This window comes from Phalacrocorax carbo, chromosome 4, assembly GCF_963921805.1.
Source record: "Phalacrocorax carbo chromosome 4, bPhaCar2.1, whole genome shotgun sequence".
Lineage (NCBI taxonomy): Eukaryota > Metazoa > Chordata > Aves > Suliformes > Phalacrocoracidae > Phalacrocorax > Phalacrocorax carbo.
The window spans coordinates 48,948,497-48,962,163 of NC_087516.1; the positions used below are offsets into that span (position 1 = coordinate 48,948,497).

The following is a 13,667-nucleotide window of genomic DNA, read 5'->3' on the forward strand; positions in this document are numbered from 1 at the left end:
ACAGCAGTTTATTCTGGAGCAAGTGTTCTTCAACATGCCAGCTGGGAAACCGGATCCTCAAAGGCCTTTCTCCAAAAGCCCTCAAAACCAAGGACTAAGAGTGTCATACATGTGAAAATTTATTTTTCCTTTTGATAGTCCAATGTCTGCTTCCTTGAAGTAGAAAGATAAACATTTTGATAGCATCATTTATGCACATCACCTAACAGTATTGTCCCTTTATCTGTGCCAGACTTCTGCATTTGACTGATTCTGCTGCTTTAACAAAAGCATAATAAAAAACCCAAGCACCTGAATCTTCAACATTTGCTACTGCCAGCTCTGGCAAGGGAACCGTCACCAGCATGAAGCAGGTAAAAAAAAACCCACCCAACAACAAAAACACCAACTGTCAACACCTCTCATTGGCTTTCTTCTAACAAGCTTCCTGAACCCAAGTTGTTCTGGAAGGCATCTTTTTACTGCTGACTTTCAAGTCAAGTAACAGTTTTTTAAGGAAACTTGAAGCTTCTTTAATAGGCTCGTCCAAATACGTGTGGCTTTAATTCTGTCAAAGACTGTGGCCTGAAGCAGTACATCCAGCAACTCAAGTATCTACTGTCCAGCATTTCTTACTTCAGAGTTACAAAACAGCAGAAAGCAACCTGTGGTAGCATCCAAGCAACTGGAAAGGCAGGAATCACAGGCTGGAAATTACAGAGTTGCTAATTACATTTTTCTCACTCAGGGCAGCTGCAAACCCAAGGACCTTCAAACCAACCGTTTCTCATTCACCTCTGAAATGGCTCTTTACAAAAACTGCTATTTTGACAATGTCTTTTTACTTCCACGCAAACTTCTCTATTTGTTAAAGCTAAACCTAAGGCAGAAATAATGAGACTACCTCCATCCCCCTTGCGCACTTGCCACAAAAACAACAGAAAAGCAAGTAGCCCACCCCAAATGGAAGATGCTGCAATGCACATGCACAGGAAGTCAGTTAACAGACTGTTAATACTTTACTTTTTTTTCTTTTTTTAAAAGTAGGTTAGCAAGCTCCCAAGAGAGCCCTTTAACCTAGAATTAAAAACTGAATGAAACAGTGTGTTGGGAAGATACTTTCTCCTTTATGCCCCAAAATGCTGAACGCTCTCTACTTTCTTCAGCTCTGGGGAAAATTTTGAATTCCCTACCTCCATTAACTTCTGTTCATACTGCTACCTTAAGGTGCCTTGCTTCTAGGGGCTTCACATCAAATTTCAGTAGCTTTAGCTGATTTCCCTAGGGCACACTGGCAGACGAGATGGAGATGCTGCAAGCTCTCAGGTTTTGCTGCTACAGGAAAAGGAAATCCCCATGATTTCACCATGTAGTACTATAAGCCAAGCAAAGGAAAGTTTATCTGGAAAGAAACTAATAAATTCTAGTCTTTCTAATGTACCTCTTTGCTAGGTCATCTTCATGACGTCTACACTATAACATACCTTCAGTATACAGAGCACACACAGATCGGTGTTTACATACGTCAGCAAACCAAAACAGTTTAAAAGATGCATGCAAACCAATGTCTGTTTAGGCAAGTTTCCTGAAGCATTTCAGTATGACAACAGAAGGATGTTTCCATCCATGCAAGTGAACCCTATAAACTTTACTTACAGAAAACAAGTTCATTTTTGGAAATGAGTAATTACTAGAAAAATCTTTAAGCACCTGAATGACAAAAAATAGTCAAACCACTTTTTCCTATGTCCTATCTGAGTCTCAAGAACTATTTATCTTTCAATAATATTTTTACTATTGCCATAGTAGCCAGTTACTCCATCCACCTCCAGAAAAAAATAGGCAGCTGGAGTTTTGGGGTTTTTTTCCCTAAACTACATCTCTCTGCTACTCATGAAAGATCTCAGAAACCACCTCAAGCACAGCATTTGAAACCGCTGTCTTCTGTCTACCTCTCAATAAAGAGAGCATGCTTAGGCACGCAGTGAAAATTTTGCATCAAAACCATAGTAGTCCCCAGCTGAAAATCAGAAAGTTCTGTATTTGTGCAGAGAAAATGACAGCTTTCAACAGTTTACCCCTCTTTTTGCAAGGGGAGGAGGAAAAAAAAAAATGTCCCCAATGCAGGTAGGAAATGGGGGACATTGGTAAGCACAAACCATCAGCACCAGCTGTCAGAGGCAGCAGTAATTCTTCCACCCTGTTTTTATACCATCTTTGTCATTCCCAAGGAGATGGGGCACAGGAGCCCTAATGTGATGCTGGGTTTGGATGAGAAGGCTCCCGATGGGGCAGAAAGAGAGGGAAAAGCTGTGTGAAGAAGTGTTGCAGTGCAGGACAGACCCATCATATCCATCCCTTTTCCACCCCCAGGCTTAACCCTACTGCCAACTCCCAGCAAGGCTTTTATTTTATCAGGTCTATTTGCTCTCAAACCCAAGTTAAGGGGCAAAGACAGGACATAAATGAGAAAAAGCACTTCTGGCTAACTGCAGCCATCAGAGCACGGTGGTGTTACATGTGTTTATTTTAAGTCTTGTGATCTTTCTGGCTGGTATGGCACTGAACGCTGTACCCACATTAACACATACCAAAGGAAGGAAGTGTTTCACTGGTAGATGTCCAAGCATTTTAATCTGGACGCTCAGAAGAAAAAAAATGTGTATTTAAAAAAATATTCTGCGATGCTATTTACCCAACCCTTCAATAGAGAGGAGGCCTAATATTAACAGAAACAGCAGAGTTGAGGCTACAGTTCTTTAGAGCTTTATTATTTATCTGATTTCAAGAAATAAGGCAGGATATTTATTGTTTCACAGTAACACACTAATAAGCCTTTGGCTTTAAATCTTCTTTACCTTCCTCCCCGCCTTGGTACACATTAACGCTCCAAGACTACTTACGTTTGCAAATTTTGGAACAGAAAATTGTCCTCTTGTTGAAATAAATTAATTACAAAATATACAATAAAGCAGAATTCAAACATTTTTTTGTGTACAAGCAATGAAAAGCAAATGCAGCCTAGACATAGAATATGGAGAAAGATGCAAGAAGGCATTTCAGTCTTCCATAAGCTGCACACTGTTTTCTGGTTTTGCTAACAAATTAACGTTGAGAAAATCATACGCCACAAGTAATGAAAATCTATTTAATGTGCAGCACAAAAAATAGTTTTTAGTAGTCAGCCCAATTACTCTTCAGTATTTCATAAAGCAAAAACCAAAACGAGCTTCAATACTCTTGTTTTCTTTCAAGTTTTGCTTACCTTTGCTCTTGTGGATGCTCTTCCACATCCTCCTCGGAATCAGCCTGACAAACAGAGAAAATAATACGTAAGAATCTCAGAATTGCACCAGGGTGCACTGGACACGTACCATTTTTAAATCCTCCAAAGATGGACTCTCATGTGACTCGCTTGCAAAACAAACTCAGAAATCCAAAATTCCTACAGTGATTCCTTTACAATTCAAGTAAGGTGGATGCTGGCCATCCCATTTGAGGTTTCAGCTCATTTTGCCAGGATAAATGGTAACTTAACATAGGTACTCCATTTTTTTCCCAAATGTTGATTGAACAGACTCATTTTCCATTTATACAAATGCATCTATACAAAATTCTGCTCACACATACAATTTCAGTCTAAAGCCATCAATTGCCCTCAAACTACAGGAAGACTATTTCCTTCACCTTCAAATTATCTGCCCCCGTCACTAAATTTCATTAGCCAGTACCTGAGAAAACAGGATGCAAAACACCTTGAAATTCAGATCACATGGTAACGCCAAAAGCAAAGGCGAGGTACCACGTTCCAACAGGGGTGGCGAGATCCCAAACCCAGATCTTATCAGTGATCAGCCGCACATACAGAAACAGGAGAAAGTAGAAGCCTTAAACTTAGCTCAGTTGCTGGACTAAGGTAATTTTCGAGACATGCAGTTAACAAACTGTGCCAGCTTGCAGTTCACAACTAACCACTTTGAGCTGTCTACAGAAATGAACTCCAGCATCGGTTCAATGAGCTCCCTGCAGGAAATCCATTTAAAACAAGCAGGTAGCTGCTCTGAACCGGCCAAGATCCCCAGGAAAGCTTCAGGTACAACTTAAAATGGAGTGTGTTACAGCAACCCAACCTGTGCTGATGAAACCAGGGACAGCTTTAGGGAGATTAACATTTTTCAGCAAGAGGTTACAGTTATCCTGCCAGGAACAGCTGGTAAGTTTCCCCAGCTACTGTTTCTGCAGGTGGTGGCTCCACAAGGCACAAGCTACAGACCTTAGTAATGAAAAGGTAGGAGAAAAAAAAAACCTTTTTAAAACAAAAAGAGTGCACTTTCCACCAGCCCTCCTACACGTTTCACATGTAAGTGCATCATGGAACAGGCCCCAGGTCACCAGCTCTGACTCTAGCTCCTATTTTCACTGCATACTGGGGTGGGGGGGAGGGGGGAAATATCACCTGCACAACCTCTGAACACCCTTCTATAGGCTTCAGAAGCTTAGGCAGCCCAGGCAGCCCTACTCATTTACTGAACAGACAGACAGCAGGATTTCTGCATACCTGAACCTCATGAATGGGGAAAAAAATGACAACCACACTAAGGAAAAGGCAGCAAATACAGTTATCAACAACATTATTATGGCTAAAATAATGACCTTATGGCTAATATTATTACAGATCTTGCCAAAAGCTACCAGTTGCAACTAAACTTCAATCTTTTGCCACAAGCAGCTCATCCAACAGAAGCAGCACAGCCTTCACCACAGCATAACCGAATCGTAATAAGACTGACAGGAAAGTACAGGTTAATTTGAGGACTTGACAATCTTTCTGTATGCCTGCCCTTAAAGGGAGGTTGGAGACACCGTGATAATTGTCCATGATCTGCAGCACATCACATGGCTCTTCAGCACAGACCTACCTACCTACAAGTCCAAGCACCTGGCCCTCATGAAGACCCAGCCATGTCTAATAACTGAGCTAAGCCTTGTTGTTAGACTCTACCAGTATGGCACAATACGAACCCATCATCTGCCTTCCAGCTTCTCCAAGCTCCTTTTGTAGTTCTAGGACCTCAGTAGGATACCAAGCAGAATTAGAGGACTCCTCATTCACCTCCTCCAGAATCAGCTTCTCTACCACAACAGGCTGGCAAGCTATCCTCGTTTTAAATAGCTTAACTCCTCCTTTAAGTGGCTTAACATCTGCCAGGCATCAGAAACCTGGGACTGTGTCATTACACAGCACGCAGCCTTAACACTAGCTATCTTACCACTTCTCCTCAAGCAACGATGAAGAAAACCTTCCCAATCTGCAGTGCAGCCACAGCATAAAATCAAAATTGTGCAAGAAAAAAAATTTTTTAAAAAATCACCTTTGACTCTGAGCATGCACAGAGCCCCATGTCCAGCTTTCTCCTATCTTCCCTCCTCTGTATGCCACAGGCTACGTGTATACTTACACTGAGGATTTAAAAAAAAAAGTGCTTTCTCAAACTACCGTATTGCCAGACAAGTACTACAGGGGGATGGTGGGAGGAAGGGAATGACTCCTGAAGCCAAAATGCAGGTCCCAGCAGCCTATCCACGACAGGAAAAAAAGTCCCCCTCCTCCAAACCTCATCCTGAATATGGGCAGGTGCTTATCTTATGCTAGAAAGCCCCTGAAAGTGCCCCTCTCATATCACACAAGTCATGAGAGCCTGGGCTGACAGCTTCTGCATAATCTGCAAAGCCAACCAGCCCCAAGTCCTATCAGCACCATCCAGAAGCTCAGCTGGGAGGCTGGAAGAGCCTTTTAACAGTCCAAAGCAGAACACAATTCCCACCCCAAGTCTGTCTCAAGCTTTCACACAAATTGTGTGCCTTCAGACAAACCCTGCTTTGAAGTAGGTGACTCCGTACATTCAATTTGTGCATAGCTGATGGGATGCGCGTCTGTTAATGACACGCTGCAGTGCCACATATCTCAGATACATATGTAAGATCAAGGTCTTCATCAGCTTTCGAAACCAGCAGAACAATTAAGCTTATTAGCCCCTGAGCTGCACTGAAGAACAGGAACTGAAGACGAGTTGCTACTACACGGGAAGAAAAGAAAATAAAAATCTTTCAGAACCAAGCAGAACCTTTAAAGGGAAAACCCAGGCAGCAGCTCTGTATTTGCCCAGTGTCTGTCACAGACTATGACAAAGTACATATAGTGGTATCTTTCTCTTTCTCCAACATTCAAGCACCTGAAACATTATCACAGTAATCTGAAATAAGCAGTCACTGTAATCTCCTAAGTATCTGCAAGCAAATTGAAACGTACACAAGGCGTTCCCCTAATGAAACATCTCGCTCATCTCCTACATACAACACACAGGAACAGTAGAAAACCCATCACATCAGACAGATGTGGCACAACACCAAAAAAAGAGTTTGGCATATGTTGCCTTTGATGATTTACTGTCATTTTCAATCACGATAACAAGACCTACAACTTAACCTTCAGTATTTCATTTTAAAGTAGTTCCTCCCTTGAAACCGATGGGGCTGAAAGTGCTGAATGCCCTGCCCTGCAGGTACCCAACCTGCCTGCCCCTGCCTTCAGATGCTCACAGTAGTCAAAGAGTTTTCTGACTGACAGAAACAGTCAACTATGACTCTCCAATACCCCTTTTAAGTGGTGTCCACCATGAACAATACATGGCATTTGTGCTTCTCCTTTCATACACTCATGGCCGTGGAGACAGCAGGCCTGACACCCTTACCGTGCTTTTGCTTGGGCTCCTCCCTCTCCTCTTCAGCAACAACAACAAAAATATAACTGCCTTTCAGCTTTGCACTGAAGTGCTCCAACATGGCTGTTTGTATTTGGAGCTTTTTCAGCCTTTAATGGTGAAGGGCTTGGGTGTCACATCCTACAAAAAGGAGCTTTTCTCCCAAGCATTTTAGTTAAGTATTAACAAGTTACAAACAAACAAGCAAAAAAAAAAAAATCACAAAATTATAAGGAGTCTAAATAAAAACCACAACTGCTCTAATCAAGCCTCTCGCACTTAAGATCTTCCATGTCAAAATCCCACTGGTTTTCCATCCACCTCTCAACCATCAGGGCAGGAAAGACGTTACGTTTTCCCATACTGGGGATGAATGATGGGAAGGAAAACAAAAACAAAAATCCAGCCACCCACCCCAGGGACATCTGCTATAAAAAAAGAGGTCAAGGGAAAGGAGGAGAAGGAGAGCAAGGCAGCAGCTCTGCAGCTACCCTACACTTTACACCACCTTCAATGAGAAAGACAAACTGGGCACAAGGGAACACGAATACCGCATCCAACCAGGAAACCCAGCTTGTCTCAAAGCAAACAGGCAACCCAGGAAGAAACATTGAAATCCTGGAGGAAGCTGCAGACCAGTGGAAGACTGTCAGCACGCTAGATACAGCCAGCTCCTCCTCAGCTCTGGCACACAAGCCCACACACACCCTCACCAACTGCAATGCTCCAGGCACCCGTCAGGCTCGGCTGCGGAGCAAGAACAGTAGGTGAGCCATCCCCAAACGGCTCTGCAGGCTTCAGAGGAAGCCAAAATCAAGAGAAAAGATCCCAAGGATGGGCGGGGGGAAGAAAAAGCGCAAATGGATGTAAAGAGGGAAGCTGGGAGGGGGCACATGCGAAGCACAAACAATGAAAGGGAAGCAAGAGGAAACAGAAGGTAGAACGACCGACTGGGGTGGAGGCACAGGGGCCCTGGGCGGCTGCGCTCCAGCATGCAAATTCATGCAGTTCACGTAGACAAAGCGATGCTGTGAAAGGCCTAAAAAGCAACTACAAATATTAAAATGCTTTGTTCCCCCGCCTGTGAACATGATGTGTCTTTATTTGGTGTGTGCTCTTGGAACAAAAGCACCCACGGGCAACCTGACAGCTGAACGGGCTACCGACCCATCCAACTTCCACCCTCAATTTCTGCAGGCAGCAAGGAATGCTCAAAACTGCCCTGTCACAGGCAGCTGATGATGCATGGAAAATAAAATAATAGTGCAGTCATGACAGAAAGGGAAAAGCATCCATCAGATCAGCAACTGTGAACTGCCAGAAATAGGCAAAGAGGCTGGGCAGACAGGGCAACCTAATCCATACTCCTGCTCAAAGCCTGCGACGGGCAGGCAGGAGGGAAGTACATTTGGTGAGGAGCATGCACAGTTCCTTCCCTGGATTTTTCACTTCTGCACGCGAAGTCGTCGCTCTCCTATGCTGCTCTCCCACCCTCCCTCCTCCAAGAGGGAACAGGAAGAACCAGATCGAGGAACCAGAACACTTCCCGTTCCCAAAGTCTTCCCTGAGACCTATCTCTAGACATGTGAATGAAGAAACCCTCGGATATTCCCTATGAAACAACATTTACTATCCCCTCAAAAGCAAGGAAGTTCTTCCTCTTACTAGAGCCCCACCATCGCATCACCACTGCTGTGGTACACAAACACTAGGCAACAATCCTCTGTGAGGGTTTAAGTGAGAAAGTCTGTTCTTGCAAGGAAGAGGACATGGACGCTCTCCTCGTAGAGTTAAGTCAGACCATTTTTTTAGTGGAGCATGGTGACCAACACGCAATAAACCCCTTGCAAGTTTAAGCATCCCTCTAACAAAGGAAGGGCAGTCAGATGTTAATAGATGAAGCAGTTTTCCAAATCTCCACCCCGAACAGCCACGCAGGAGGGTGATGACGCTGAATTGCCTTCAGGACCTCGCAGATGCCGCAGGGGATCGCAGCATTGTGGGTTATCCTCGACTCCTTGGGAGCTCAGAGAGGAGCCACGACCAGCCATCGCAGAGCGATGCCACTGCTCCACAGAAGCGGTGTTGGAAGGGTCCCTTCACCACATCCACAGGGACAGAAGGAGGTCTCCTTTCTTTCTCTCTCTGACAGCTGGAAAAGGCAGCCTCAAATTCGGCCACAGCCCACAAGGGAACAGAAGTTCAGGCATCAGGGATGGGCCTGGAACCAAACTTTGGTCTTAAATCCTGTTGTAGGAACCCAGGCCCTCCTGCTTTGGCTTGAGCAGTCACCGACGCATCAGACGTTGCTGCGGTCCCCAGGCTCGGAGGGGAAAGCCATGCAAAACAGCCTCTGCATCACTCGTGCTCAGAGACTGGTTCATTGGCTTCTAACGTCTGCCTTTTATTTCAGTGAGCCTATCGCTATTTTCACTTCTCACTCTGTCACAACTAGAAGACCCATTTTCTTTCCTGCATACCTAATGCAGCATCTACAGAAACGATAGAGGGGCAGCAGCCTCAGCTTTGCCTTTTGCTGCTGTGAGGGCTCGGCGGGACTATACATTCCACCACACCAAACTCAAGGGCTGTTCACGCCTGGTTTTGCTTCAGTCATGCTAGAGCTTTTTATGAGGATGCTCAAGAACAAAGTGTTTTCCAAGAGGACCTCATCTCCTCAGGAAGTAAACATCACTTCGTCACCACTCAGTTGCAGCTTTGCAACGAGGAGCAACTATAAATGACTGCATTACACGGTTCTACATCTAATGCATCTTAATGTCTTCAAGGTAAAGACTGCACAAGCAAAAGGCCGAGTTCCTTAGGCATCCCTGGGCACAGAGACTCTACATCTTACCTCAGCTGCTACCACACCCGCACCAGGCAATTTCTGAACAGCGTAATATATAAAATTTTTTTTAAGTATTTGTATATACAATAGATAGTACTTTCATAACACCACAATACAAAACGCTGGGCCCTGGTAAGCAGCATCAATCGTTAGCTTGCCAAGGAACTAACACTTCTGTTGTTTTTCCCTACGTTAATGGGTATCAATGGCTGAGCACTAAACAGAGAATGATATAATGGCTTAAGAGAAATAAATTACTCTCTTTTCCCTCTCACATAAGATGATGTCCCTAAGGACTGCTGCTTCCCATTTACGAGCCTGGTGCCTTGAAGTCTAGGAAGGCCCAGCTCAACATATGGCAGAGTCCGTCAGTGCAAGCTAAATGACTGCCTCAAATGCCACGAACTCCAGGCCGGCGCCCCCAGCACCCCTCCTCGCCCCCCAGCACCCCTCCTCGCCCCCCAGCACCCCTCCTCGCCCCCCGGCCCAGCCGCCTGTTTCGCTGTACGGGCTCCTCTCCCCATACAGAACGTACCAAATCATGTTGCAGCTCAACAAAAGCGGCTCAACAAAACAAAAACGCGCTACCATGAGCCGAACGACATCGCAAATGATGTGTCATTTGAAGGGGAAAAATGGCTTCACCTGAGCGGGTCTGACATACAAATACATGCGTATTCGCTACGTGCGCATATAGTATTTGCCGTGCACAAATGCATTCATTAAAATAAAATTTAAAACAAAATTTTAAAAAAAGAAGAAGGGAAAGAGAAAGCGGTAAAAAACCCACAGGAAAGAAAACCCCGGAGCTGAGGAGCCCCGCTGCAGGTTGCGGCCCCGGCGCTGGGAGCGGGAGGCCGCGGGGTCGGGGCTGCGGCGTGACAGCGGGTGAGGCCGCCCCCCGCCGCGGCCCCGCACCCCCCCCCCCGGGCCCCGCACCCCCCACCCCACCCCCCGACCTCCGGAACGGCCCCCGACCCCGCATCGCTCCCCCCCTGGCCCCGCATCGCCCTACCCCCAGCCCCAACCACCGCCCCCCGCCCCGGCGCCCCCTCACCTGGGCGGGCAGCAGCAGCTCCCCCTCCTCGGCCTGCCACAGCTCCACCACGCCGGGGATGGGCTCGATGGCTGCGGGGGCAGAGACACAGAAAGAGAAACGGCGGGTGGGTCGGCCGCGCTGGCAGGGGCCGGGGGCGGCGGCCCGGGGCTCCCCGCGCCGGGGCGGGCCCGCAGCCAGGCGCGGCCCGGCTGACACCGGAGGGCGGCGGGCACGGGGCGGCACGGCGGGCACGCCGCGGGGGGGGACGGGGGATGCCAGCCACGTCCCGGCTCCCTTTGTGATCCCGGGCTGCCACCGCGGCAGCCGCCCGAGGGACGGCGGCGGGGGTGGCGGCCCCGCTCGCTCCCTCGCACGCCCGCAGCGGCGGCTCCCTCCCTCCCCCGGCCCGCCCCGCCGGCGCCCTCACCTTGTCCCTGCGCCTCCCCGGGGCGAAAGCAGGGCAGGAGGACGTGGAAGACGCCCAGCAGGAGGTTCATGGCCGCGGCCGCCCGGCAATAGCCGCTCTGCTGCGGGTAGCGCAGCCCCGCCATGCCGTGCCGCGCCGCGCCGTGCTGCGGCTGGGCGGGGGCGGGGGGCGGCGGCGGGGCGGGGCCGCCTCGGGCGCGGGCTCCGCCCACCGCCACGCCACGCGGCTGCGCGCCGCCGCGCCACGCCCCTTCCCGCTGGCACGCCCCTTCTTCCCGCCGCCGCCAGCGCCGAGCACATGGCCTGCCGCCAGGCGGGGGGAGGGGGGCCCTGCCTCCCCCAAACCCCCCCCAAAGCAAGAGGGAGGCGGGGGAGGCGATGGGAAAAACCGGTGCAAAATCGGGTTTGTGACCGCGTTCGTGCAGTTGCCGCGTGGTGTGCGGCGGCCCGGGAGCTCCCCGCGCTGCCTTACACCCCTGTGGGGTGTCACCCGGCCGGGGCTCGGGTGCTCCCTTCTTTTTTGTTTTTAAAGAAAAAAAAAAAAAAAGACAGTGAGCAAAGGAAGAATGAAGCAGCGCGAGAACAGAGCGGGAGAAGAGAAAGGAAAAAGTAAAATAGCCCCGATCTGGTGACCTTCGTGCAGATGTTCTTAGGGAAGATGCTGCCAAAGCGGGTGTACGGTTCGGAGAATAAATGGGCAGTGAGACTTACTCGCCTTAGTGTTTCTTGACTGCTTCGTAGCGCTGTATGTCAGAGGATTACTGCTGCTCTCATGATCCGTTTTGGTTTTACGTCACTGTTCGGGTGCCCGATGGGTCTCTCCGGTAATTACGGCGGTTATAAAACAGAAGCGTAGAACAGAGCCCAGCAATAGCACATGCTGCTTGTGTGGTTTTAACATGCGGTTCACACGCCCTTCTAATTGTATTTTAAAGTACTTGTGCCTTTTGCTCAAAAAAAATAAACCCTTAAATGCTTAAATTACAGGAAAAACAGTTGTTAAGCTAGTTCTGCAAACCTTGAGGAAAAAAGAAAACAAATACTCTGCTAACGAGGTTTGCACAACCCCAAAATTGCATCTGGTTCTCTCCTTACTGATCGCACGTAGTAACTCACATAAACAATGGAAACACGGTGCTTACTCACCAAAGGCTCGTAAATAAAGCCAAGCAAATGACAAAACCCATTTTCAGCCCTGGACTGAGACAACACATGAGGCCGTCGGAGACCTCGGTCCCCATCGGCAGCGGGACAGCTACACAATGCCCTCTCCGCTTCGCGGTTGTAAAAGCTTTTCCCGCACAGAGGCTGTCCGTGTTTGACTGAGCAGCCGGGGGCGAGGGTAGGTCTGTGTGCAGGGAGCACACCCCTGCTCGTGGCAAGAGCGACGCTGACCCCTTCCCTAAAGGAGAAGGCTTCGGCATTCACCCATATTGCCCAACTGCCGATGTATGGCGATGCACTCTTGTCTCCTGCCCTCGCCCTCCTCTCGCTTTTTTTTCTCCCTTCCCCCATTTTTCCTGCTCTCCGCCTGTTACATGGGTCTTTTGTTTTCCGTCCTGTCCCTCTGTGCCTTCAATCACATTGCCCACACTGCCTCACATGCAGGCAGAGGAATCACTGCCCCAGTTGCACAGGCGTACCCCATGGCACCCCTCTGCCTGTGACCCTGAGCGCCCCGGGGCTGGCAGGTAAACAGCGCCTGTTAAAATGGGAATGGTCAGCTGCTTCTCTGCTGGCAAACATGCAGCCACGCTTGGACAGGTGCGTGAATAGATGGTCTAGAGAGAAAGAGGCTTATAATGGTGTAATAATATTATATGGGTTATACTGGGTATAACAACCCCTCCTAGGGGCTGCATGGCACCATGAACGTAGTGTGCATTCATCAGGGAACTGTTCTCACCACTTTTGCAACTGGTCTCAGATGGAATACCAGTTACAGCCGTAGACTGATGTTATTTTAAATTACAAGCTTTTTCTTGCTGAGTTTTTAAAGACTGATGATGACATGAGATGATGATTTTTGCCTGTCTAGGTCTAAAAGTCAACTGCATTTTTAATGTCTGCAGAAAGGGGTCTGGCTGGCAGTAGGTCAGGGTGTAGAGGAAGACTCTCCTAGGCAGTCTTGAGGCTGGTTTAGCTAAGCAGGTTTTAAAATGTTAGGCAAGAGAGGTAGCCTGAGCCGCAGGCCAGGCAGGGACCAGGCTCACCTGGGAGATGCTTCCCCCATTAAAGGCAAGGGGCATGTTTGCAGCCTTGGAAAGCAGGGAGTTGTAAGGCGTTCTGCAGGTGTGGTAGAGCCACCCCAATCTGATGGCAGGGCTGAACACCTTGCTTTCTGGAGGCTTTTTCAGATGCAACGGGCAGAACTGGGAGGAAATCAGAGCCACGAAGCAGATGTTGTGATCGGATGGGGAGATGCGTGTTGTGTAACAGACGTCAGATGGGATTAGGCGGCCTAATTACGTTCCCGCTCCTGTGCTTCCGTGCATCCCTTTACCAGCTGAAGATGCCTGGGACTGTTCCTCATGCGTGAGATGAGGTGAAATGTACCTGCTGCTGAATACACGGAGGTGCTCCTGGGCCAGTCCCAGGTGAGCCTGGAGAG

General features: G+C 48.3%; 1 protein-coding gene across 7 annotated transcripts in view; it reads right to left on the reverse strand.

The window, feature by feature from the left end:
* Positions 1-11,230, reverse strand: part of TMEM131L (transmembrane 131 like) — an 83,393-nt gene extending 72,163 nt beyond the window's left edge. For 3 of the 7 annotated variants that reach the window (XM_064449840.1, XM_064449841.1, XM_064449838.1), the window contains exons 1-3: positions 11,058-11,227; positions 10,649-10,719; positions 3,245-3,288 (exon numbers count right to left, since the gene is read on the reverse strand). In XM_064449840.1, the coding sequence (XP_064305910.1) occupies positions 3,245-3,288; positions 10,649-10,719; positions 11,058-11,181 (239 nt within the window). In that variant the 5' untranslated portion in view covers positions 11,182-11,227. Of the gene's footprint in view, positions 1-3,244; positions 3,289-5,351; positions 5,397-10,648; positions 10,720-11,057 lie in introns of those variants that run through there. The other 4 variants (XR_010372686.1, XM_064449845.1, XM_064449844.1 and 1 more) reach the window with 4 other exon arrangements.
* Positions 11,231-13,667: the final 2,437 nt, after the last annotated feature.